The 24,473-nt window shown below is 41.7% G+C and overlaps 1 protein-coding gene across 1 annotated transcript in view; it reads left to right on the top strand.

The window, feature by feature from the left end:
* LOC308645565 (uncharacterized protein) overlaps positions 1-24,473 on the top strand; it is a gene marked incomplete at both ends in the record, with an annotated part of 43,396 nt that overhangs the window by 1,227 nt on the left and 17,696 nt on the right. The window contains 7 exons of the mRNA XM_081287772.1: positions 12,426-12,717; positions 13,111-13,917; positions 14,611-14,838; positions 15,359-15,482; positions 20,033-20,913; positions 22,503-22,531; positions 22,962-23,345. Of these exons, the coding sequence (XP_081143898.1) occupies positions 12,426-12,717; positions 13,111-13,917; positions 14,611-14,838; positions 15,359-15,482; positions 20,033-20,913; positions 22,503-22,531; positions 22,962-23,345 (2,745 nt within the window). The remainder of the gene's footprint in view (positions 1-12,425; positions 12,718-13,110; positions 13,918-14,610; positions 14,839-15,358; positions 15,483-20,032; positions 20,914-22,502; positions 22,532-22,961; positions 23,346-24,473) is intronic.

The following is a 24,473-nucleotide window of genomic DNA, read 5'->3' as shown; positions in this document are numbered from 1 at the left end:
TATAATGTGCTCTGAAGCATTCAGTGGCTTGCTGTGTGCTGATGTATCCATTCAAGTGCAGGCATTTTATTTTTTGAAGAACACTGTGCATTTCGAGGAGAACCTGTGTTGGTTGTTAAGTACTGTTAACGTGTTTGGGCTGTTGCTTCTCTAAGCATCCTGAGTGTGGCACATCTAAAGGATAAAAGCACTTGAACTTTCAGGCAGCGTGGAGTCTCATCATCTTTCATTTCACTGTTTCTGCCCTTCAGCCTCAGGTCCCCCGTCTGCAAGGGCATTAATGGACATGGCTGAGTCTAGTACTTTATTTCCTTTCCCATGAGAGTCAATATGCATCCTAGATGAGTCAATACACCTACCTTTAGGTTCCATGATTATTTACTTTCACTGTCAGGGGGTATTTTACTATTTCTCTACTGATTTTAGTAGTCTTTGTGATGCACAAAACACTTATACCCAGGTTACTCCTCCATTTTCTCTTTTATCCTGATCATCTGTCTGTATCTTCTGGTACATCACCATCATTTAACAATATTCTAGTTACTTAGCAGTGAATATTAACTTTGTGAAAGTCACATTCTTTCCTTATTACTCTGAATTCTTTTCATTCTTTTTCTAAACTTTTCAATGTTACTCTAATAATACCTTTCAACTAATTTTGTCAGCACTATTTAAAACAAATTCTTGCAACTTTGGATTTGCTTTAAGTTCGGTAGCACTTGGGGCAATGTTGATATCTATGCAACATTGTTTTTAATGTGCTTTTATATTCTTTAGTAGAATGTTCCATTTTCCCCCAAGACAACTGCTGTTTGGTCTACTCCTAACGCTTTCCATCATTGCTGTTATTTTGAAAAGTCACTGATAATCGGTATTTACTGTGTACTTGGTTGGATACTGCATTTCTCCATTGGTCATAGGATTTCTTCACCAGGCATTTTCCAGGTGAACAAATGCTCTGCCTATTCCTCTCCTCCAGTCTTCTTTCGTCTGCTATTTTATGGCATATTCAATAGCTTAGGAATCCTAGTCAAGAACTAAACAACCTGGTCCTACCAGAAATTCTTTGTCTGGTTTCATGGAAACGTGCTGGACAGGTTGTTTAAGCATCACATCCCACTGCAGCCAGAGGAGCGTGGGACTGGGTGTTCACAGCTGCAGATCTGCCCAGGGTGCAGAGCCTGCCTGTGCAGAGCACCCTGCAGAGTGTGACCTGCATCCGCCATCGCGCTCCTATAGTTGTCACTCATGGAACCTCTAAGAGGTTTTATTTGAAAGAGGTTTAGGTTTTATTTTGTTTCATTTTTAATTGGAAAATAATACTATATATGTTTATGGTGTGATGCAGCATTTTGACACTTGAGGTCATCCTGGAGTGATTATATCAAGCCATTAACTATCATCTCAGCTACTTCTTGACAGGGATGCACTAGGACAGGGCTACTATCTGTGTTTTGTTTTGTTTTGTTAACTAATGTCAAGGAAGTGTCTTCTGGCAAAACTAATGTTTCCTCAGAAATGGATGTTTAATTATATGAAATGCTTTATATGCTTCGATGAATGCAGTGTAGTTTGCTGTGAGGTGTTTGTTTTCGTTTTTTGCCTTGCAGAAATATAGAGACATTTAATGTAAGGATTTTAAAAGATCATCTAATATCCCGTTTTGAATGAGTCTTTGCTCATATTTTCTGTTGGATATTTGTAAGGAGTACAGGTGAGTTTTTAAAATACAGATATGTTTCTTATTTTTTACTTTCTGTTTTATTTAAGAGTTTTATGGTAGAGTGATTATCTGTTCTAAAGTTGCAGATATAATTTATCTGTAAATCCATTCAGTTCTGATGTATATTTGGACTTTTATTTCCTAAAGCATCTGTGGAAACCATGCAGTACTATTCGTGTCATGCTCTCTAGTTCATAATTCAGTATATTCAGGTTACTATATTTTCCTCTGAAAAGAAAGAAAAAAATCCTTTTTTCCTGTAGTCAAAGGAATGGATTTTAAATGACCTGCGTCACTTCACTCATAATCTCTGCCTTTTATGAAATGTTGCTAATGTTTTTTCCTACAGCAGTTTTCCTCATTCGACTCCTCGCATTCGTGTCTACCCGTGGATCTCTCCGAGGTGCCAGATCTGCTGTTTATTTTTCTTTTGGACCCACTGGAGGTGTCCCCCCACCCATTCCCTTTCATCTGCATTCTTATTCTCAACTATTTCCGGCATAATTTTCTTCTCTTTCACTCACGTGTAACTCACATTCGTGTGTTCTTTTTTTTTACCTTCTGTTCAAGAAATTTAATGCTGAGACTCCCTCTCTTCAAGCAGAAGTTCTCACCCGCCTCAGACCTCCCCTCCCTCTCTGTCTCTGTACCTGGCTATGACTTTCGAATCATTGGTTTTGTTTCCTTTCAAAATAATTTCATGAAGATGTTTTTTGGTTTGTACACTGACCTGCTAAAAATATTTTCAGTATTTAATGAGAAGTTTCAGTATTTAATGAGAAGTTTCCTTAGTGTGTGGTTTAACACACTGAATTTCAAATGTGCCTGCTCACTGTATTTCTGTGCTGACCCAAGATCTCTCTCTCCTGGTGACTTAGAAACCTGCTGGGATGGGGATTTGCTTGGTGGTAAGAGAGAAGCCTGTTCACACTTACAGGATTCCTCTCTGTTAAGGGCATTGCTATAACTGGGATCTAGGATGTCGTCAGAGGCAATGTGTTAAACACTTGGTCCTCCGCTTGGCAGGTTGTGGGAGCTTTAAGCAGTGGGGTCCTGCAGGAGAGTTGGGTACTGGAGTTGTGGGACCCCAGGCTTTCCTCTTCCTTCCTCTTTCCTGCCCCAGCCATGAGTGGGTGCTCTGCTCCGTCAAATGCTCTAGTGGTGACGTACTGCGCTGCCGTGGCCAGAAGCAGTGGGCCACCAACCACAGACTAAACCCTCCAAAACCATAAACCATCTTCCCTTTTTACGTTGATCATCTCACGTATTTTGTACAGTACTGACTGACACAGGCATAAGACGTGAGACATATAAATAAACACTGGCTTGTTGGGAGGGCTTAATTTGTAATTTATTATATATTTCTGGTAAAAAATGTAAGAAGTTAAGATTAACAATATACATAACCCCTGTATTGGCACTTTTCAGTCAAAATCTGAGAGTCTCTGATGTTTGGTCTTACTGTGGCTGTCGTTAGGTATAGTCAAATGAATATTTCCTAATGGTTTACATATAAAACTATATTATTGAGCTTAACATTTTCAATTTATACTAATTTTGTTTTTATTAATGCTTTCCACGTTGAGATAAATGTGTTTGAGCATTCACATAAATATTTAGTACTTATTTTTAGTTGTGCTATATTGTGAGCAATTCTCTTTATGAATATAGAGTTACAAAAAGCTTGGTCCTTGTCCTCACTGCCAATTCAATAAGGAAGACACTGTTTTGAGAAAAAGGAAAAGGAGGGTTGATTGCTTTGCTAGTAAAGGAGAAGCACAGGGGATTCCTGTCCTAGAGGTCCTGATTCTGCCCATCAGGGAGAACAGAGGGATTTTAAGGAAGGGATTCATTCCAAGTGTCCCCTGAGTGGGGGGAGGATTCATGTGCCAGTTTGGGAGACAGCCATTCCCTAGATCCTGCCATCCCTGAAATCTGAACTGCTTGGTCCCTGTGGTGGGTGTGTGCTCTGCCTAGGATGGGAAAAAAGTAATCCTGTTTTCCTTCCCCAGGTTAGGGAGGAGGAGAGGGAGAAGAGGAAAGGAAAGCATGTCCATTTAATAATAAGTCTCAATGGCAGCCTAAATAAAAGAGTCTAAATTGCACAGCAGATGAGATAATGCATCCGCATCAGAGAGTGTGGTCTGGTGTGCAGAAAGAAAGAAGGAATGCAAAACACGTGATAGGAAAATACAATGTAAAATACAAATGATGTGGAAAAGTGATGACATTTATAATCCCAAATGGAAATAATTCTTCAGTTAAATACAGATTGCCAAATAGGAGGAGAAATCACAATTTTAAGTCAATTCTTTGTAAAAAAGAAATGTGAAATAAAAAACACATGGAACATTCCAAAGTCAAGATATGGCAGATAGTACAAAGAGACACCAGGCAAATTCCAAACACAAAACATCAGTGATGGAGAGGGGGCTAAAATAATATCAAATAATTGAATAATTTATTCAATAAGTTGCAGAAAGTCAAAATTCAGCATTATAAATAAAATGGCCCATTTATAATGGGACAAGCCTCAAACCAGCACAAAGAAATTGTCATTGTTCTCTGACATAATAAACTGTTTTACTATAGTCCAAAATAGAAACGTAGAAGAGTGGGAAGGAAGACAAGATAGAGGGGTGAAGAGGAACAGCGGGAGGAGCAGAAGTCCTGTGATCTGATTGATGAGGACTTCAAACAACTGATAAGGTCACCTGTTCCCATAATTATACTTGTGTAGGCCTTCACGCTAGTTGGTTTCTGTTGAGAGCCACAGCCAAATGGGCCCCAGCAAACTTCCAGCTGCCAGCAAACTTCCAGCTGCCGGCTGATGATTGGCTCACAGCGGCCCCAGCAACATCTAGCTGATTGGCTCCTCTGCGGTGATGTTCATTGGGCTGTTTCCCCGCCCTTCAGACTGCCAGCTGATGATTGGCTCACAGCGGCCCCAGCAACATCTAGCTGATTGGCTCCACCACGGAGCTGCTCATTAGGGGACTTCTTTGGCTCTGCCCACAAGACCCAGCCAATCAGCCTCAAGAGCAGGAGGATTGTGGGAGGTGGTGAGGTTTGTGTGGGGGTGAGAGGCTTGGGGAAGCCGGTGGTGGCAGTTGGGCTCTGAGGGTTTTTTCCTGAGGAGCTGTTTTGTTTGGCATTTGTAGTTCTAAAAATAAAGTTAGTTTCTTTTGACAAGTGGCTCCTGAATTGTGCCCAGCCAGACTGCGGCATTTGGTGGCTCGCACGGGGAGCGACTGAGGGTAAGTAAACTGCTCGCCCCTGAGGGCAGGGCGAGAGGATGGGTAGCCATTCTAAGTTTCCTCTTGTTTTGCTTCATTTTTGTTTTAACTTGCCTGTCCCTGGAGATGAGTGAGAGGGAAGAAAAACCGCTCACATCTGAGGAAAAACTATTTGCGTCTGAGGAACAGATAGGGAGAAAGGACGGATACACATTTCAGGAGGATAGAAAGGCTGATATAATGAATTATTGTTCCATTTTTATTGCATTCTGTCTCGGTTTTGTTTGGCGTCATCTTGTTGGGTTGTATTATAGTAGAAATACGGGATCAGAAATTAGTAAAAAACAAACCGAAAGACTGTTAAGTAAATTATTAGAGGAAGGAGGCTTCCCAGTAAAATCAAGAGCAGTCAGGGCATACGTTGATACAATACAAAAATGTAGCCCATGGCTTTTTAAGGAGGAGTTGTTAGATATATCACAGTGGGACCATCATGGTGAAGATTTAAAAAGAATAGAAAAGAACAACCCAGGGACTCTGCCAGTTGGCACATTGCCATTGTGGACGTTCGTATCTGGTTTGCTTAGTCCAAAGCCTTCAGTTCAGACAAAGGTAGAGGAAGGAGAAGACATATTGATTCAAAGAAAAGAGAAGGTCTTTCGAGCTAGTGAGACAGAGGAAGGAAGTTTAGAGCAGAAAAAGCCATCAGGGAAAAAGTTACAACAGGAGACTGCTAATAACACGTTTCTATCAGAGAGCGTAAGTGTACAACCAACAGCGCCACCTCTACAGGAGACTGCTACTAACAGCATTCTATCACCAGAGGGCATAAGTGTCCAATCAACAGCACCACCTCCATATGCTAGGAGACTCCCAACCCCCGCAGTTGATAGTTGGGATCCTGAGACAGGATCTCAAGTATGCCCTGTATTTGAGGTAGGAGGGCAGCGAATTTACCAGGGTTTAAATTTCAAAACAGTGAAGGAGCTAAAAGAGGCTGTAACAACCTATGGTCCTCAAGCACCCTTCACTGTAAGCTTGGTCGAATCCATTACCAACTTAAACATGACACCAGCAGATTGGGCTAATATTTGTAAAGCTGTGCTAAATGGAGGACAATACCTGTTATGGAAGGTTGCCAATGAGGAATTTTGCAAGGAGACGGCTAGGCGAAATGCAGCAGCTGGTTATTCTCACAGAAATCTAGATATGTTGTTAGGAAAGGGACCTTATGAGGATCGGCAGCAACAAATTGCATATGATCCTGGTGTATATTTTCAAATTGCTGTAGATGCAGTTAAGGCATGGAAGACTTTACAAGGAAATGGAGGTTTACAAGGTCAAATATCTAAGATAATACAAGGAGCTAATGAACCTTATGCTGAATTTGTAGATAGGCTTATTCAAACAGCTACCAGAGTTTTTGGGAATACAGAACAGGCAATGCCATTAAGAAAACAACTGGCTTATGACCAAGCGAATCGTTGGTGCAGAGATATCATTAGACCATGGAAACAGGAAGATTTAAACACATATATTAAATTATGTAGAGACATTAATGAACAAGAGCAAGTCATGGCAGCTGCAGTAAAACAGGCTTTAGATGCCAGAGACAATAATGAACAAGGGCAAATTGTGGCAGCTGCAGTAAAACAGGCTTTATATGCCAGGCCAAGAACATGCTACAATTGTCAACAAACAGGACATTTTAAAAGGAATTGCCCCATAGGAGGAGGGTTTAACAAAACTAGATATCAAAGGAGTAGAATACCGGGTATTTGCCCATGATGCCATAGAGGGAGACATTGGGCTAATGAATGCCATTCTCAAACCACCATAGAGGGTACTCCATTACATTGGGCTAATGAATTGCGTTCTCAAACCACCATAGAGGGTACTCCATTATCAAAAAACGAACAAGGACCAAGTGTTTATCCACGATATCGTGGAGAAAGGCATCGGGCTCCGTTGCCAAAAAATGGACAGGGGGCCCCAATGCTCCGGGGCCCCAAACCACAAATATACGGAGCACTGGAGGAACCCAGCAACCCCATCAGGGTAGTGACCAGGACACATTGTCCATCAGATCCCTCATCAGACAAACCAGAGGGAGCACAGGGTTGGACATCTGCGCCTCCGCCAGATCAGTACTAACTCCAGAGACGGGAGTTCAAATCATTCCCACAGGGGTAAAAGGACCTCTTCCCAAAGGAACAGTAGGCTTATTATTGGGACGCAGCTCTTCTACTCTAAAAGGACTTTTGATAAGTCCTGGGGTAATTGATCCCGATTATGAAGGTGAAATAAAAATTATAGCCAGTTCTCCAAAGGGTATATCAGTAATTTCGCCAGGAGATAGAATAGCACAGTTACTAATAATACCAAGCCTACATGATAAATTTTCCAGTCATGCTGTAGAAAGAGGTTCCAAGGGATTAGGCTCCACAGGTGTAGATTGGGCTATGCTTTCTTTAAATTTAGATTCTTGCCCCATGCTAAAACTAAATATTCAAGGACATGAATTTAATGGGCTACTGGATACAGGTGCAGACCTTAGCATCATCTCTCGTCAAGAATGGCCAAAACATTGGCCATTACAACAAGCCACTCAAACGCTTCGAGGCCTAGGAGTGGCGACTAATCCCGAGAGAAGCGCAATGGTATTAGATTGGAAGGATCCTGAAGGATGTGAAGGAACTATACAGCCATATGTATTGGATCATCTTCCCGTAAATTTATGGGTACGAGATGTCTTAGATCAATTAGGTTTGACATTAACAAATAATATCAATCAAAATGCATCCACTATTATGGCTAGACAAGGTTTTAGGAAAGGAAAAAGATTAGAAAAACAAGAACAAGGTATAGCAGCACCAATACAAATAGATCAAGGAACAGACAGACATGGGTTGGATTTTCACAAAGGGCCACTGAGACAATAAAAATTACATGGAAATCAGAAGGACCAGTATGGGTTCCTCAGTGGCCCTTGACTAAAGAAAAGATACAAGTAGCCCATGATCTGGTCAAACAACAATTAGCGGAAGGACATATACAACCTTCTGTATCTCCCCATAATACTCCCATTTTTGTCATCAAAAAGAAATCTGGTAAATGGAGATTATTGCAAGATTTAAGAGCCATTAATAATGAAATGGTCATTATGGGACCTGCTCAATCGGGGATTCCTCAATTGTCTGCTTTGTCAAAAACTTGGTATGTTTTAGTTATAGATATTAAAGATTGTTTTTTTTCAATTCCAATTCATCCTGAGGATAGTCCACGTTTTGCATTTACTATCCCTGCACTAAATCATGAAGGTCCTGATCAGAGATATGAATGGAAAGTACTCCCTCAAGGGATGGCTAACAGCCCAACTATGTGTCAAATTTATGTTAACAAAGTAATCCAGCCACTTAGAAATCAAAATCCTGAACTACAAATATTTCACTATATGGATGATGTATTATTAGCACACAAAGCTAAAAACACATTGCTAGAATGTTATGCCACACTTACAAATTTATTAAAAAATTATAATCTAGAGATAGCAATAGATAAAGTACAATTAAATTTTCCAATTAATTATTTAGGAGTTCTATTATCCTCAACCATGGTCCGTCCACAAAAAATTCAAATACGAGTAGATCTACTCAAATCACTTAATGACTTTCAAAAGTTATTAGGAGACATAAATTGGATAAGGCCTTATCTACGTATTCCAACAGGAGAATTGGGACCTTTATTTGATATCCTAAAAGGTCCATCAGATCCAAATTCACCCCGAATGTTAACGCCTGAAGCAAGAAAGGCATTAAAAATCATTGAAACATATATGGAAAATATGTATTTGTATAGAATTGATATAAATTTACCTTTATTATTTATTGTACTACCAACAAAAAATATTCCTACAGGAGTATTTTGGCAAGAAAGTCCATTATTGTGGATACATTTATCTTATTCTCCTAACACTATTCTTACTAGGTATCCTGAGGCTGTAGGACAATTAATACTCAAAGGAATAAAAGCAGCAAAGGGAGTGTTTGGAATTTCTCCCAATAAAATTATTACTCCATATACTATGAATCAAATTGATGAATTAGCTAATGAGTTAAATACTTGGGCAATAATCATGTGCAAATCTAATGTTTCATTTGATAACCACTTACCATCTAATCCTTTATTGTCTTTTTGGTCATTGCATCCTGCAATTTTTCCAAAAATGACAAGAAAAACACCTATCATGAATGCTCCAAATATATTCACTGATGGGTCAAATAATGGTACAGCAGCAATAGTTACACCTGATCAAACTTTTACATTTTTAGTACCCAAACAATCAGCTCAAAAGGTAGAGCTTAATGCAGTATTACAAGCTTTTGTGATGTTTAAAGATTCTGTATTTAATTTATTTTCTGATAGTCAGTATATAGTTAATGCTATAGTATCCCTTGAAGATGCTGGTAGGATTTCCCCTTATTCTACTGTTTTCTCTTTGTTTTCCACTATACAAAGTTTAATCTGGGACAGAAAAGATCCATTCTTTATAGGACATATCAGGGCACATACAGGATTACCTGGAGCCCTTAGTTTGGGCAATGATTTAGCAGATAAAACTACACATGACATACATATTTTCTCTACACTAGAAGAAGCTATAAATTTTCATAAAAGGTTCCATGTCAATGCTAATACTTTACAAAAGCGTTTTAAAATAACTAAGGAACAAGCTAGACAAATAATAAAACAATGTCAAAATTGTGTGACCTTTTTACCACAAGTTAATCTTGGAGTCAATCCTAGAGGATTGATACCTAACCATATTTGGCAGATGGACGTCACACACTTGCCAGAATTTGGAAAATTAAAATATTTGCATGTTACAGTTGATACTTCTTCTGGATTTTTGATGGGCTCCCTTCATGCCGGAGAAAAAACTAAAGATGTTATAGCTCATTGCTTACAAAATTTTGCCACTGTGGGCATTCCAAAACAGTTAAAAACAGATAATGCCCCTGGTTATACTTCTACCTCTTTTAAACAATTTTGCTCATCATTTGGCATTACTCATATAACAGGAATCCCATACAATCCACAGGGACAAGGCATAGTTGAAAGAGCTCATCAAACTATTAAAATGTACTTATTAAAGCAAAAAGACGGAATTGGGAAGGGGTATATATTCCCCAAAGATAAACTTAAAATAACCCTTTTTACTCTAAACTTTTTAAATTTGGATTCATCAGGACTTAGTGCTGCAGAAAGGCATATGTGTCCAAAAAATGTACATAAGCCCAAGGTACTTTGGAAAGATATTCTAACAGGACCATGGAAAGGTCCTGATCCAGTAATTGTCTGGAGTCGGGGGTCTGTTTGTGTGTTTCCACAGGAAGAACAGCAGCCGATTTGGATTCCGGAGAGATTAACTAAAGTCCTGACCCAGTGATTGTCTGGAGTCAGGGGCCTGTTTGTGTATTTCCACAGGGAGAACACCAGCCGATTTGGATTCCAGAGAGATTAACTAAAGCGATTTCTACAGACCAAAAAGAAGATGATTTGGCTCAAATCCATAACAGCTGATATCCAAAACTCCAATTTGGCTATCCTTACATCTGCGACAGAACCAGGATGCTTTTTTCAATATCTATTTTATTATTGCCCTTTCCCATATCATGAAGTTCTATTTTGTTTTTTGAGCTCATACAGACCTAGGTTAATGTTTTATGATCAGTTCTATTTTTTTTTGACTATAGAGTTTTTAAACATTGCAATGGAGATTTCACATGTAAAAAGTTACAAGGCCTTTACTATTATGTTATGTGTTGTATGTATTATATTATGTGTGCACACTTGTGTTTTGTGTTATATGTTTGAATGTACGTATGTCCATATATCATATATGATGAGCGCTCATGAAAAAATGGATCCAAACATTTTTTTATTCACATGATTTAAATGGTTTAATTTAAATTGGGTAAATAACTGTTAAGAATTGTTTTAATATGTAAACAAAAAAGAAGGTTAACAGATCTGTTTGTTTACTTTCACCTTTCCTTTTCATTATATTTAATAATTCTCTTCAAGATAATGTAAATTGTTAAGAAAATTGTTTTCTTTTCTCTTCAAGATAATGTAAATTGTTAAGAAAATTGTTTTCTTTTAGTGCCTTCTGGAATGTTACATAATTTTTTCTTTAGCCATTATTGCTAGAATTCCTATCTTCATCCCAGTGCCGGTGAAGACAAAGATAAAACTAATCTACAGTTTCTGCAATAGCCATCACTGAACTGCTTGCAGAACTTGCCTAAACTATGTGTCACTTGTATGCATTGTGAACTCACTTGTATGCATTGTGAACTATCTGTTGGTGCAGTAACTTGTGGTAGTGTTGGAGTATTTTTACTGATGATGTCATCGGTTGTACAATTTTTCCAACAAGAGCCGTCAATTGGCTTGGTGTATCTTCCTCCCTTCTGCTTGTCATGACAAAGACCTCTCCACAGGTGTGGCTGTAGACTGGACCGGTAGTCAATGACGGGTAAGATCCAATTACAATGGTACCAACCTAAGACAGGAGGCTGATGCCCTGAGGTCAGCTCCTCCGAAGACGGGTAAGGACCATATGTAGTATTGGACAACCTAAGGCAGGCACGGTCCCTAAGCCACATGCTTGTTGTTTAAACAGAGAGGGGGAGATGTTGAGAGCCACAGCCAAATGGGCCCCAGCAACCTTCCAGCTGCCAGCAAACTTCCAGCTGCCGGCTGATGATTGGCTCACAGCGGCCCCAGCAACATCTAGCTGATTGGCTCCACCACGGAGCTGCTCATTAGGGGACTTCTTTGGCTCCGCCCACGCAACCCAGCCAATCAGCCTCAAGAGCAGGAGGATTGTGGGGGTGAGAGCCTTGGGGAAGCTTGTGGTGGCAGTTGGGCTCTGAGGGTTTTTTCCTGAGGAGCTGTTTTGTTTGGCATTTGTAGTTCTAAAAATAAAGTTAGTTTCTTTTGACAAGTGGCTCCTGAATTGTGCCCAGCCAGACTGCGGCAGTTTCACTGCTGTAGAACAACATACCAAATACTGGGTGACTTCAACAACAATCATCTGGTGTTCACCTTTGTCAAGGATGAGGATTCCAAGATCAAGGAATGACCTGATAGGTTGTCAGGTCAAGGTCTGCTTCCTGATTCATGAATGGACAAGGATCTTCTCGGTGTGCCTCCATATAGCAAGCTCTCTGGAATTTCCAGGGACACTGATAAGAGACACATCCTCATGACCCTATTTCATCCTAACTACCCACCAAGATCTCATGCTCTCACAGCATCACATTGGATGGAGGATTTCAACATATGAACTGGGTGTGGGGGCAAAGACAAGCATTCAGTACATACAAGTCATTGTATTAGATTTGAAGAAAATCATTGTTGGATTCTTATCCCTAAAGACCTCTATGCCCTCTATTCAGGTTGCAGTCCAGGAACTACCAGTATGTCCTGTCGTTGGTTTTTGCCATTGAAGAGATCAACAGGAACCCATATCTCTTACCCAACGTATCTCTGGGATATGAGTTCCATAGTGTCCTGCACACTGATCAGTGGACACTGGAGAGCTCTTTCACTTGGCTTACCGGAAGGGTCAAGTACATCCCTAATTACACCTGTAGAAAGGAGAGCACGTCCGTAGCAGTAATTACAGGACAAACATGGACATCTTCAGCCCAAATTGGAACACTGCTGCAGCTCTACAGATTTCCACAGGTGAGGGTGGGAGGGATGGGGAGACATGAAACCATTATCTAAGGGTGCCATTGCCAGGGGAATAAAGAGAGTGACAGGAGAAGACTGAGTTATGCCTGTTATCAGAGTGTATTGTCTCTAAGGCGGTACTCCAGCACTGGAGGGAAATTATATACACTTGGTTTGAAATATACAGGGAGAAGTGGGGGAAACATATAAAAGGGCTTCCCTGAACACAGAGATGAGTCAGTTCTTTTATAGGATACTGTGAGCAAGTAGGAGTTGATTAGAAAACTGGGACAAGAAAATCTTCACTTGTACCACTTAAAAAGGTTGTACAACACCTGTCAGTTCTGAGAGGGTGCCTGGTGCCAAGCCTCTTCCTCACATGGCTTCCATGTCCTTCCCCTTCAGCTCACCTTTGGGCCTTTTGAACCCATCTTGAGTGACAATGGCCAGTTTCCTTTTCTCTATCAGATGGCCCCCAAGGACACAACTCTGGCCCGTGGCATGGTGACCTTGATGGTTCATTTCAGCTGGAACTGGGTGGGGCTGATCATCTCAGAAGATGAGAAAGGCATTCGATTTCTCTCAGACGTGAGAGGAGAGATGGACAGGAATGGAGTCTGCATGGCCTTTGTGAATATGATCCCAGTCACCATGCTGTTGTATTTCACAAGAGCTCACCAACAATGCAACCAGATCATGAAATCCTCGGCACGGGTGGTGATCATTTTTGGTGACACAGAGTCTCTTCTGGCTGTGAGTTTTAATAGATGGGACAATGTAGTCACACAGAGAGTTTGGGTCACCACCTCACAATGGGATGTTACCAGTAGTAAGAAACCTTTCATCCTGGACCCATTCCATGGTGCACTCATTTTTTCTCACCACCATGGGGAGATTTCTGGATTGAAACATTTTATCCAGACAGCGAACCCTGCCAAATACCCAGAGGACACATACCTTGCTACATTGTGGTGGATGCATTTTAACTGCTCAGTCTCAGAGTCTGAATGTAAAACACTGGAGAGCTGTTCTTCCAAAGGCTCCTTGGCATGGTTACCACGGCGCCATTTTGACATGGCCGTGAGTGACGGGAGTTACAACATCTACAACGGTGTCTACGCCGTGGCCCACACCCTTCACGAGATGCTCCTTCAACAAGTAGATGGGCAACCAGTGAAGAATGGGAAAGGCCCAGTGTTCTCCCGCTGGCAGGTAATGTCTCCAATTGGGGGGTGTGAACTTCACCAAGGCGTCATCCTTGAAGGGCTCCACAGGGGCTGCAACCAAGAAGTGCAGGATCCTTTCCCCAAACACAAGCACTTCTGTACTCTTGTCACTGCTATCAGGTAAATCTGTGCCTGGATGGCAAGCAAGAACCAGATGCCGCTGGCCAGGGGGAAAGGAGCTAGGAATGAAGATCCGTGTTCAGTTAGAGAGCGCCTCAACGTCCTGCCCGCCCACTGCTCTCAACAGGAGAAGCCCCCTTCCAGGACACCCTTCAGGGACAAGCAGAGAACTAGCTCCCTAACTGCCTGGAGGACGCTGAGCACGATGGACAGTTTGCAGAAGGGGTCTCATGCAATTCTGCACCACTTCAGGCTCTGGTGGCCTGACCTGGCTGACAGGTGCTCTGAGGCCCAGGAGAGGAAATGGGTGTGGAATAGCATGCCCACTGACCATGCAGGTGTGCCTGTGTTTGGGCCTCTCCTCCCGAGGCTGACCAATACTGTAGAAACACTCTGACTATACCAGACAGAATTCATACCAAGTCCATGTTTTACTCCATCAGGTGCCTGTAACAAAGTTGAATTTTTAGGAAGGGATAAAAGAAAATGTGCAGCATTCAGTAATCCAGGTTTCTTATTAACACTGGATCCCTCTCTTAACTTGGTGCTTCTCTTTCAGCTGCACCCCTTTCTGAAGAACATCAAATTTAACAATCCTGCAGGGGACCCAGTGAGTATGAATCAGAAAGGACAATTGGACAGACAGTATGACATTCTTAACTTTTGGAATCTTCCGGAAGACCTTGGACATAAGATGAAAGTTGGAACATTTTCCTCTTATTTACCACAGGGACAACAACTGTCTCTATCTGAGGACAAGATAGAGTGGGCCACAGGAGATAGACAGGTGGGTTGGTCCTGATCACAGTTCTTTGCACTACACTTAGAGAACCAAAAGTATATGATGGGTCATGTGGCTCTCCAGAGGTTGTTAGTAAATGGCCACATCTGGATGTTTTTTGCATCATATTTCACCTTTCATGATTTCCTTAGTGCCTTTCTGATGGGTGGGAAACAAACATGTGCATTTGACCATGGGTTTGTAAATGTCCACATGTATCACATTTGCCATGTAGTTGGTCTTTTATCAATTAATTTTGGGTAGGTATATTTATTTTTTGAGAGAGAGAGAATTTTTTAATATTTATTTTTTAGTTTTCGATGGATACAACATCTTTATTTTATTTTTATGTGGTGCTGAGGATCGAACTCAGGGCCCAGCCCATGCCAGGGAAGCGCGTAACCACTTGAGCCACATCCCCAGCCCACAAAGTATATATATTAGTGGTCCAATACTCTAAAGCATTACAGTTATTATGGGACTGGGTCAAAGTTCTCTCTTGCCAACATGTATTTGAATTTCCTCGACTCCCAACTCAGCCTGCTGTGTGAGCTGTAGACCTGGATTCAGGAAGTTCCCTCAGGAGGGAAAGCCTGCCTGTTGTTTTGACTGCACTCCCTGCCCAGAGGACGAGATTTCCAACCAGACAGGTGAGTGCATGCCTTAGGAGAAATTCCTGGGATCTCCTATATCCCCCAAACCACACAAGGAACTTCCAATTGATATGGAAGAGAAATGCAGGGACAAAATTCTTCCTTGCTTAAGTTAAAAACTCAGGTGTGATAATCAATAATACCACCCCATGAAATAATAAACCTCCTGTCCCTTGGACCACATGCTTTGACTCCACATTCTAGACCCACCTCACACAGTGTAGTCCCAGGAAATGTCTTTTGACACTGAACAGTAGCCTAAGTTTCATTTCCACCTGTAAATTTAACACATAGTTTTATTTGTGTCCACTTTCAGCTTCTTGGAAGGTACATTTGGTTCACATTGAAGATGAGGGTCTTGCATAGCCTCACTTTCTCAGTACACAACACTGTTCTTTTTTTTTTTTGTATATTAGACTTTATTTTTTTTTATTGGATGTTCACAACATTACAAAGCTCATGACAAATCATATTTCATAGATTAGAATCAATTGGGTTATGAACTCCCATTTTTACCCCAAATACAGATTGCAGAATCACATCGGTTACACATCACATTTTTACATACTGCCATATTAGTGATTGTTGTATTCTGCTACCTTTCCTATCCTCTACTATCCCCCCTCCCCTCCCCTCCCATCTTCTCTCTACCCCATCTACTGTAATTCATTTCCCTCCATGTTTGTTATCCCCTTCCCCTCGTAAACTCTTATATGTTATTTTGTATAACTATGAGGGTCTCCCTCCATTTCCATGTGATTTCCCTTTTTTTTTCTCCCTTTCCCTCCCGCCTCATGTCTCTGTTTAATGCTAATCTTTTCTTCCTGCTCATCCTCCCTGTTTTGTTCTTAGTTGCCCTCATTATATCAAAGAAGACATTTGGTATTTGTTTTTTAGGGATTGGCTAGCTTCACTAAGCATAATCTGCTCTAGTGCCATCCATTTCCCTGCAAATTCCGTGATTTTGTCATTTTTTAGTGCTGCGTAATACTCCATGGTGTATAAATGCCACATTTTTTTTATCCATTCATCTATTGAAGGGCCTCTGGGTTGATTCCACAGTCTAGCAATTGCACAACACTGTTCTTGATGCAGGGCAGGTGCTCAGAAAGGTTGTATTTGAGTTGAGGAGTAAATATTGCTGCAATGTAGAATGGCTATGGTACAGCGTACTCCCAGTAAGTAGGCTGTACTTCCTGCTCTCCCCTAGCTCACCTGAGTGAGAAACAGCACATAGAGAGGTGAACTCAGGGTATCCGTTACACTGCACTAGACGCAATCACAAAAATTCTAGTGTGTCATGGGTGATGCCATCTACATGCTTGAAGGTTGGCATGGACTTCCTGAAAGTGGTGTAGTGTCTACTAATGATGATCACTGAGGGTGCACTAAGAATTGGTGAAGTATTAGAAATGGCTAATTACAGGGAGTCACCACTTCATCTGATAGCCAGAGAACCTAACAAACATACACAGTGCAACCTCACATAAAAAGGTGGTTGTGAGTGTTGGGAGAGGATGTGAAAAAGGAACACAAGTCTACTTTGAGCTGCTCAGATTTGACATTAAATGGTGATACAGGAACACCTAGTCTAGAGTGGGGATTTTCTACTTTTTGTGACTGATATGTAGCCTAATTTGTAACACATTTCACATTATTTCAGTTGATTTAAAGTATACTTATTCTGACAACATAGTCCAGTAAATGAGCAGTTTGAGTGAAGGTTCTCTCTTGCACAATCGGTATGTGGTAAGCTAGTTGCTGGCTCGTGTGCATAGCTCCCACCAGCTTCAATCCCTATGTGCTTGGGAATTTAAACATACTCTTCTAAACAGACCAGGGGTTATAAAATACCAACTATGTGAGAAAGACTAATTCTCTTTCAAGAAAAATTTCAAAAACCAGACAGAAAGTGGGTCCTCTATAAAGGTCTACCAAGAATTGTTAGCGTCATGAAGATTTAAGTCAACCTGAAAAGCTGCAGTGTCAAGAATGGTTGTCAAAGATGTCAAGAAATAATCTGAACAACCGCATATTTATGTCTTAGAAGTGTTTTTTAAATGTTTTACATGAACTATTGTCTAAAAACTCGAACACATTTTTTTGTGGCTAACCACTTCACTGGTGAATGCTATCAAACATTCAAGAAGACACAGCAGCCACTTAGTCAGAAGCCTCAGGGAAGTGAAAATCACAATGGCAACGGGCTGCCGTCTCACCCTAGTTAGAGTAGTGCTATCCAAAATAAATAATAGCAAACTCTGGCTAGGATGCCGGGAACGTGACCACTTATCCATTGTTGTTGGCAGGAAGTACATGAGTACAGCCAGCGTGGAAAACAGGATGGAGTTTTCTCAAAAACCTAAGAAAGAACTACAAATGATCCAGCAGCCCCAGGACTGAGCACAAGCACAAGGAAAAAAATTTAGCTTGCTTGAACGATATTTTTACTCCCATGTTTTGCACTTTTCATGATAGTCATAATATGGAGTCAGACTCACATCAGTGTGTGAATGGATAATGGAAATGTGGTACATGTGCACAGTGGAATATTACTCAGACAAAAAGAAGAAGGAAATCCTGCCTTAGAAGGAAATAGATGGAGAAGGAGGACTTCATGTTACATTAAATAAGCCAGACCCAGAAAAATAAGCATCTCATTTTCTCTCTCATTTGTGGAAACAAAACAAAACAAACAAACAAACAAAAAACCAAGAAACAAACTTGACCTGAAAATGAAACAGTGACTATTTGAAACTAGGATGGTTACCTGGAGAGACAGGGGAGAGGATTGAAGAAGGGTGGATGGATCCAGTTCCTGCAGACTGGATGCATATGAGGGAATATCACAGGGAATCCCATTAAAATACACAATTAATATGCACAGACAAAAGCAAGATATACAAAGGAGTAGGGAAATTCAATTTCTTTATGCTAATAGGTTAACTTTCGTTGTCAACACTGAAAAGCTCATTAGAAGAAAGGAAACATACAAGCCACTCTCCTTGAATGAAATTCACATATGATTAAAAACGAAAAGAAAAGAAAAGCAATCCTACCATATTGTAGAAAGGGACTATATCATGACCAAAACTGGTTTATACAATGTAAGTAGACAGAGTCCCAGAAAAAGAAACAAATTATAACCAAACACCTGCAAACGGTTAATAAAATGCAGTTCCCATTCCTTTTGCACTAAATCCAGAGAAACAACTCTTAGCACAGGAGTAAGAAAGATGGGTTTAAATCCTACCAAGAGTGTCCTGGAACAGCACAGCAGGCACAGTGCACCTGAGGTCAGGTTGAGGACAAGAACAGGACGAGGCCGCGCACCACCACACCTGCTCAACCCCACAGCAAGTCCTACCCACAGCTGGTCCCAGAGGACTGAGGCAGAAGGAAGACCATATTGGAAAGGAAGTGACTCACGGTGTTCATTCAGATGATATTGTTGCATGAACAAAAAAATCCAAATGATTAAGGAGTTAGTCATTTATTTTGGTGGGAACGGACTTTCTATTTCCTGGGTGCAAAGTGCTTGTTTCCATTACTAGTCTTGTTGTTCTCAAAAAAGAAAATTTAAAAGATAACACAACATTTAAGCTTGTGAAATATATAGAAATAAGTTTAATGGCAATCTTGAAAGAACTGAGAAGAATGAAAGAAGACTGAAGAAGTGGACAAATAAGGCCCGTCCCTGGCTGGAAAGACACAGCACTAGGAAGGTGGCCGGGCTGGCTGTCACAGCTGGTCTGCGGGCGCCATGCCGTCCACTCCACACCTGCATGTTCTGGGTGGACACTGCAGCTTTGGGCTGGGAGGACTCACTCCCCGTGAAATCGAGTACTGTCATCTCTAGATGCTTGTGACTTAGCAATTCATTTCCTTCCGATGGTCTAACAAACTTATCCAGACCATATTTGGGGAGAGAGGCAGGTGTTTTATGTCCTCCCAAACCCATATGTTGAAACTTAGCCCCAAGGTGATGGTATGAGGATGTAGAGCTTTGGGTGGTGTAGGATCATGCGGTTTCCACCTTCCTTAATAAGATCAGTGCTACCAGAACCAAGGCCTGGGGACTTGCACTGACAACCAGGTGGGGACACAGCAATAGCCACCTTCCTTGCAACAGAGACAGCCTGTGTCAGACCATGGACCAGAAGCTCTGCCAGCCTGAACTTCCTGGGTTCCAGAAGTGTTAATGGTAAATGTGTGCTTTCATGAACTGTGAGCTCAAAGTTAGTTCATTATTGTATCTTAAACACAGTAAGAAGTAGGTATGGCTTTGTTGTTAGATAAGGAAGATGGTCTCATGAACATGCAATGCAAGGTAAGTGGATGAAAGAAACAATAGCTATGTTTTCCAAACCATAAAGAAGATGGGGAGTGTTGACTGGGAATCATTCCTCACACAGCTCTTTCATTCACTATCCAAAGCAACAAAGAAGGACACTTTGGCTAAGATTGTTCAGTGCTCTACTTTGAGAGGGCCTAAGAGTAAGAGAATTACTGACCCAGGACTGTTGACACTCTGCATTTCTCACCAGACATGGACCAGTGTGTGAAGTGTCCGGCTCCTCAGTATGCCAACACGGAGCGAACCACCTGTCTCCAAAAGGCTGTGACATTTCTGGCCTATGAAGACCCCTTGGGCATGACTCTGGCCTGCACGGCTCTCTGCTTCTCTGCGCTCACAGCTGCTGTCCTTGGGGTCTTTGTGAAGCACAGAGACACCCCCATAGTCAAGGCCAACAACAGGGCTCTCAGCTACATCCTGCTCATCTCCCTCACCTTCTGTTTTCTCTGCTCTCTGCTCTTCATTGGCTGTCCCAGCACAGCCACCTGCATCCTGCAGGAGACCACATTTGGACTGGTGTTCACTGTGGCAGTTTCCACTGTCCTGGCCAAAACTGTCACTGTGATTCTGGCCTTCAAGGTCGCTGTCCCAGGGAGAAGGATGAGGCGGTGGCTGGTGTCAGGGGCACCTAACTTCATCATTCCCAGCTGCTCCCTCATCCAGCTGACTCTCTGTGGAGTCTGGCTGGGGACCTCTCCTCCCTTTGTGGACACAGACACACACTCTGAACATGGCCACATCATCATCACGTGCAACAAGGGCTCAGTCACTGCCTTCTACTGTGCCCTGGGATACCTGGGCTCCCTGGTCCTGGGGACCTTCACGGTGGCCTTCCTGGCCAGGAACCTGCCTGACACCTTCAATGAAGCCAAGTTCCTGACCTTCAGCATGCTGGTGTTCTGCAGTGTCTGGCTCACCTTCCTCCCTGTGTACCACAGCACCAAGGTCAAGGTCATGGTGGCCGTGGAGGTCTTCTCCATCCTGGCCTCCAGCGCAGGGCTCCTGGGCTGCATCTTTGCCCCCATGTGCTACATAATTCTGAAGAGACCTGATAAGAACTTTTTGAAAAATGTCAGGGATTAAATAAATCTAAGGGGACTAAGGATTCAGAAGATTGCTTCATATGTATGTATTATCATTGACAGTTCTGAGCAAGAATGGAAAAATACCACCCTGATTTTGCTTTCTGATACTATGAAGTAGCAAGGGTCACTTAACCTCTTTACCAACAAGATTCACCTCCCTTTTGAAAGGATTACTACTTAAAACCAACCATAACCAGCCACCTGAGCTCACAGATGTGAATGCTATCTCAGTGCAATGGTTATGCCTGAATGCATGAATGTTTACATAGAATTATTTCTGCCTTGTACATGCTAAGTGTCTGACACTATAAGGTTCATAGTTAGATAAAATGTCTGATTTTAAATGCTGATTGTTTTCTTCTCATATCCTTGGTGTTTTATATACATTAATGTTATCTTGGTGTTCTTCTGTATGCATAATCAATCTTGCAAAGTTAGTTTATATGTGTATAACACACAGTCCAAAAATTTTTTAACAAAAGATCATTATTAAACAATTTTGAAATACTGTCCTGGCCACACACTAAGTTCAAATACAAGTGGACATGGTTCTGAGAACATGTGTTTTTCCATTGAGTTACTGATTCATGTTATTAATTTGGCTTTAAATTTTTTTGTGACAATACTAGACTGGCACTAGTATTTTCAGGGAACAGATTTTTATCTACTGAGATGAAAATGTTGTAACAAAAATTAACTCCTTTAAAATCTACAAATCAATAACATCTGGCACATTCACCAAGTGATTCAACCACCCTTTCTAGTCCCCAAGCATTTATTAACATAAAGCCAAGGTCCTTGTGCATTGAGCACTGATTTCCAAGACTTCCTTTTCCCTGCTTGTGCAACTGCCAATCAGCTTTCTGTTTCTATTAACTATTCTGGATATTTGGCATAAATAAATTCATATACCAGTGCAACTTATAGTTTGTGACTTCTTTTCTTTAGCATAATTGCCCCAAATTCATGCATATTGTAGCAGATATTCTTAATTCCTCCTCCTCCTCCTCCTCCTCCTCCTCCTCCTCCTCCTCCTCCTCCTCCTCCTCCTCCGTGGGTAATTGCACCCAGGGCCTGGGGCATGGTAGGCAAACGACTTACCACTGAGCTACATTTTGATCCCCTCTCTTGGTTTTTTCATGTCCTAAAATTTTAATTGATTAGAATTTCAGCTTCTAAAAGACTCTACAATGGGGGTCCTGCCCAAGTTATAAAATGTATTGGAAAGGAAGAAATAAAACTGGTTGTTTCTCACTGAAAGAATTAACCCAGGCCACAGCTTATAGAGATTTAATTTAGTGAGGTGTATAGGTTTGGGATATTATATGAGAAAAGGAAAATGTTCCCATGCATATGCTGGATCTATATGGACTGGAAAGGATAGCTTTGGTCACATAATCCTACTAAAGGTGGGCAGTATTCACTGGAAGTCATTCCTTCTGTGGCATTCTTTTATGTTCTGTCTCCAGCAAGAAAGTCAGTTTGACCCAACATGCCTGCTTCTCTACTGTAGAGACCTGAGAATGACAGAAAGATAAATGACCTAGACTAAGGGCGCCATACCTTTCTTATCAGATGTGGGGTGACCCATGCTTATCGTCAAGGTACTAGTACTGAGAGAGAGCACCGCTGCCCAGGGAACCTGAGCTCTCTGACTTAAGAAGGCCACTTTAGGACACCTCTGGCCCATGTGGCTCTCTGCACTCAGCCTCTAAACATCGGGAATGGCTCCAGTGAGGCACGGAGACACTTCCATTGTCAAGGTGAAAAGCAGGCTCTCGGGGCACCTTGCTTCTCTTCTCCTCTTCTGTGTTTGCTGTTTCTTACTCTTAATGGGCCACCCCAACACAGCCACCTGCAACCGCCATCATACTGCATTAGAAGCTGGTGTTCACTATGGCTGTTCCCACTGTTTTGGACAAAATGATTCTGGCCTTCAAGATCACTGCTTCAGGGAGAAGGATGGATAGTCTCTGTCCTCAGAAGTGCCTGCCTCCGTGTCTAACATTTGACCCCTGGGCTGTCTCTGTGCAGCCTGGCTGAGAACATACCTCCCTCTATGGACACAGACACACACTCTGAACATGGCCACACCATCATCACGTGCAACAAGGGCTCAGTCACTGCCTTCTACTGTGCCCTGGGATACCTGGGCTCCCTGGCCCTGGGGACCTTCACGGTGGCCTTCCTGGCCAGGAACCTGCCTGACACCTTCAATGAAGCCAAGTTCCTGACCTTCAGCATGCTGGGGTTCTGCAGTGTCTGGCTCACCTTCCTCCCTGTGTACCACAGCACCAAGGGCAAGGTTATGGTGGCCGTGAAGGTCTTCTCCATCCTGGCCTCCAGTGCAGGGCTCCTGGGCTGCATCTTTGCCCTCCATTTCTACATTATGCTCATAAGACCTGAGAGGATTGGATCGTCTGAAAGATTTAAAGAATAATGAGATTTCCAGGGAAACAGACGTTCTGAGAGTTCATCTCATAAGTCTCTTTCACATTTATAGGATATTGAATCAAAAAGAAACCCAGTTTTGGATTCCTGATTTTAAAGGAACAGTAACTAATTAAATTAAAATAAATTGGCCCAGCTCCTTTTTAAAAAGAGTCATTTTGTGAAAGTACCCTCACTGGCCGTCAGGCTGCAAGCCACAATGCTATCCTACAATTAAGGGTGTCCTTGAAATCATAGTACTAAACTAATAGCTGTATTTTATTCATTAATTGGCTGACACTTATACATATCTATATTTTGATAAAATATCTCAATATGCTTGTGTCATTTTCTGTTTTCCTCTCTTTAGAACTGGTTATTTTATTGTTTGCATAACTTTTACCTGAATAAAACTCGATTAGGATAAGCCATAGCTAAGCAAAGAAAGGTGTTGAAAGTAGGAAAGTGTTAGAAATAATGGACATAATCAGTTTTTGAAGAAGGCAAGAAAGATTGGACTCCAGAATTGATAAAACTTGACCGTGGCCCAGAGATCCAGAGGAGAGGCCTGCCCGCCACACTGCAGCTGGAGATAGGGAGGAGGATATTGAATTAAAAAGATTCACCACACCATGACCCAATATCCAAAGGAGAGGCCTGTCCCAGGCCCAGAGATACACAGTGAGCCACTCTACGCTGGGGTTCATTATTCACCAAAGCGTGGCTCCACAGCCCAACATAAGGATACATATAGGCTCGAAACTACCACTGCCACAAAATTGGGGTATCACCACTTGTATCAAGGGACAACAATAAGGACATTGTAACAAACCACCAAGGTCCTTGTGGGCCTGACTGCACCAGAGGTTTCTCTACTAGGGAAACTGTACTAGCAGTTATCCTGTTGCTGAGGTAACAGGGAGTCTTGCATAGGGTTGCCTATCTCTTGTTTTTCCTACTAACAGCCAAATTCTTATGATTACCCCTTCACTTGTCATATAATCTAATTCCTCCATATTCTAACATCCTACCTCATAAACATCTCAGCCAACCCCCCAGTTCCCCCTTCCACCATCAGAAACTATAAACCATTATGTAAACCTTTTGACTATAAAG

Source organism: Spermophilus citellus, assembly GCF_964194105.1.
Source record: "Spermophilus citellus genome assembly, chromosome: 3".
Taxonomy (NCBI): Eukaryota; Metazoa; Chordata; class Mammalia; order Rodentia; family Sciuridae; genus Spermophilus; species Spermophilus citellus.
This window is presented reverse-complemented; position numbering and strand designations above follow the sequence as displayed.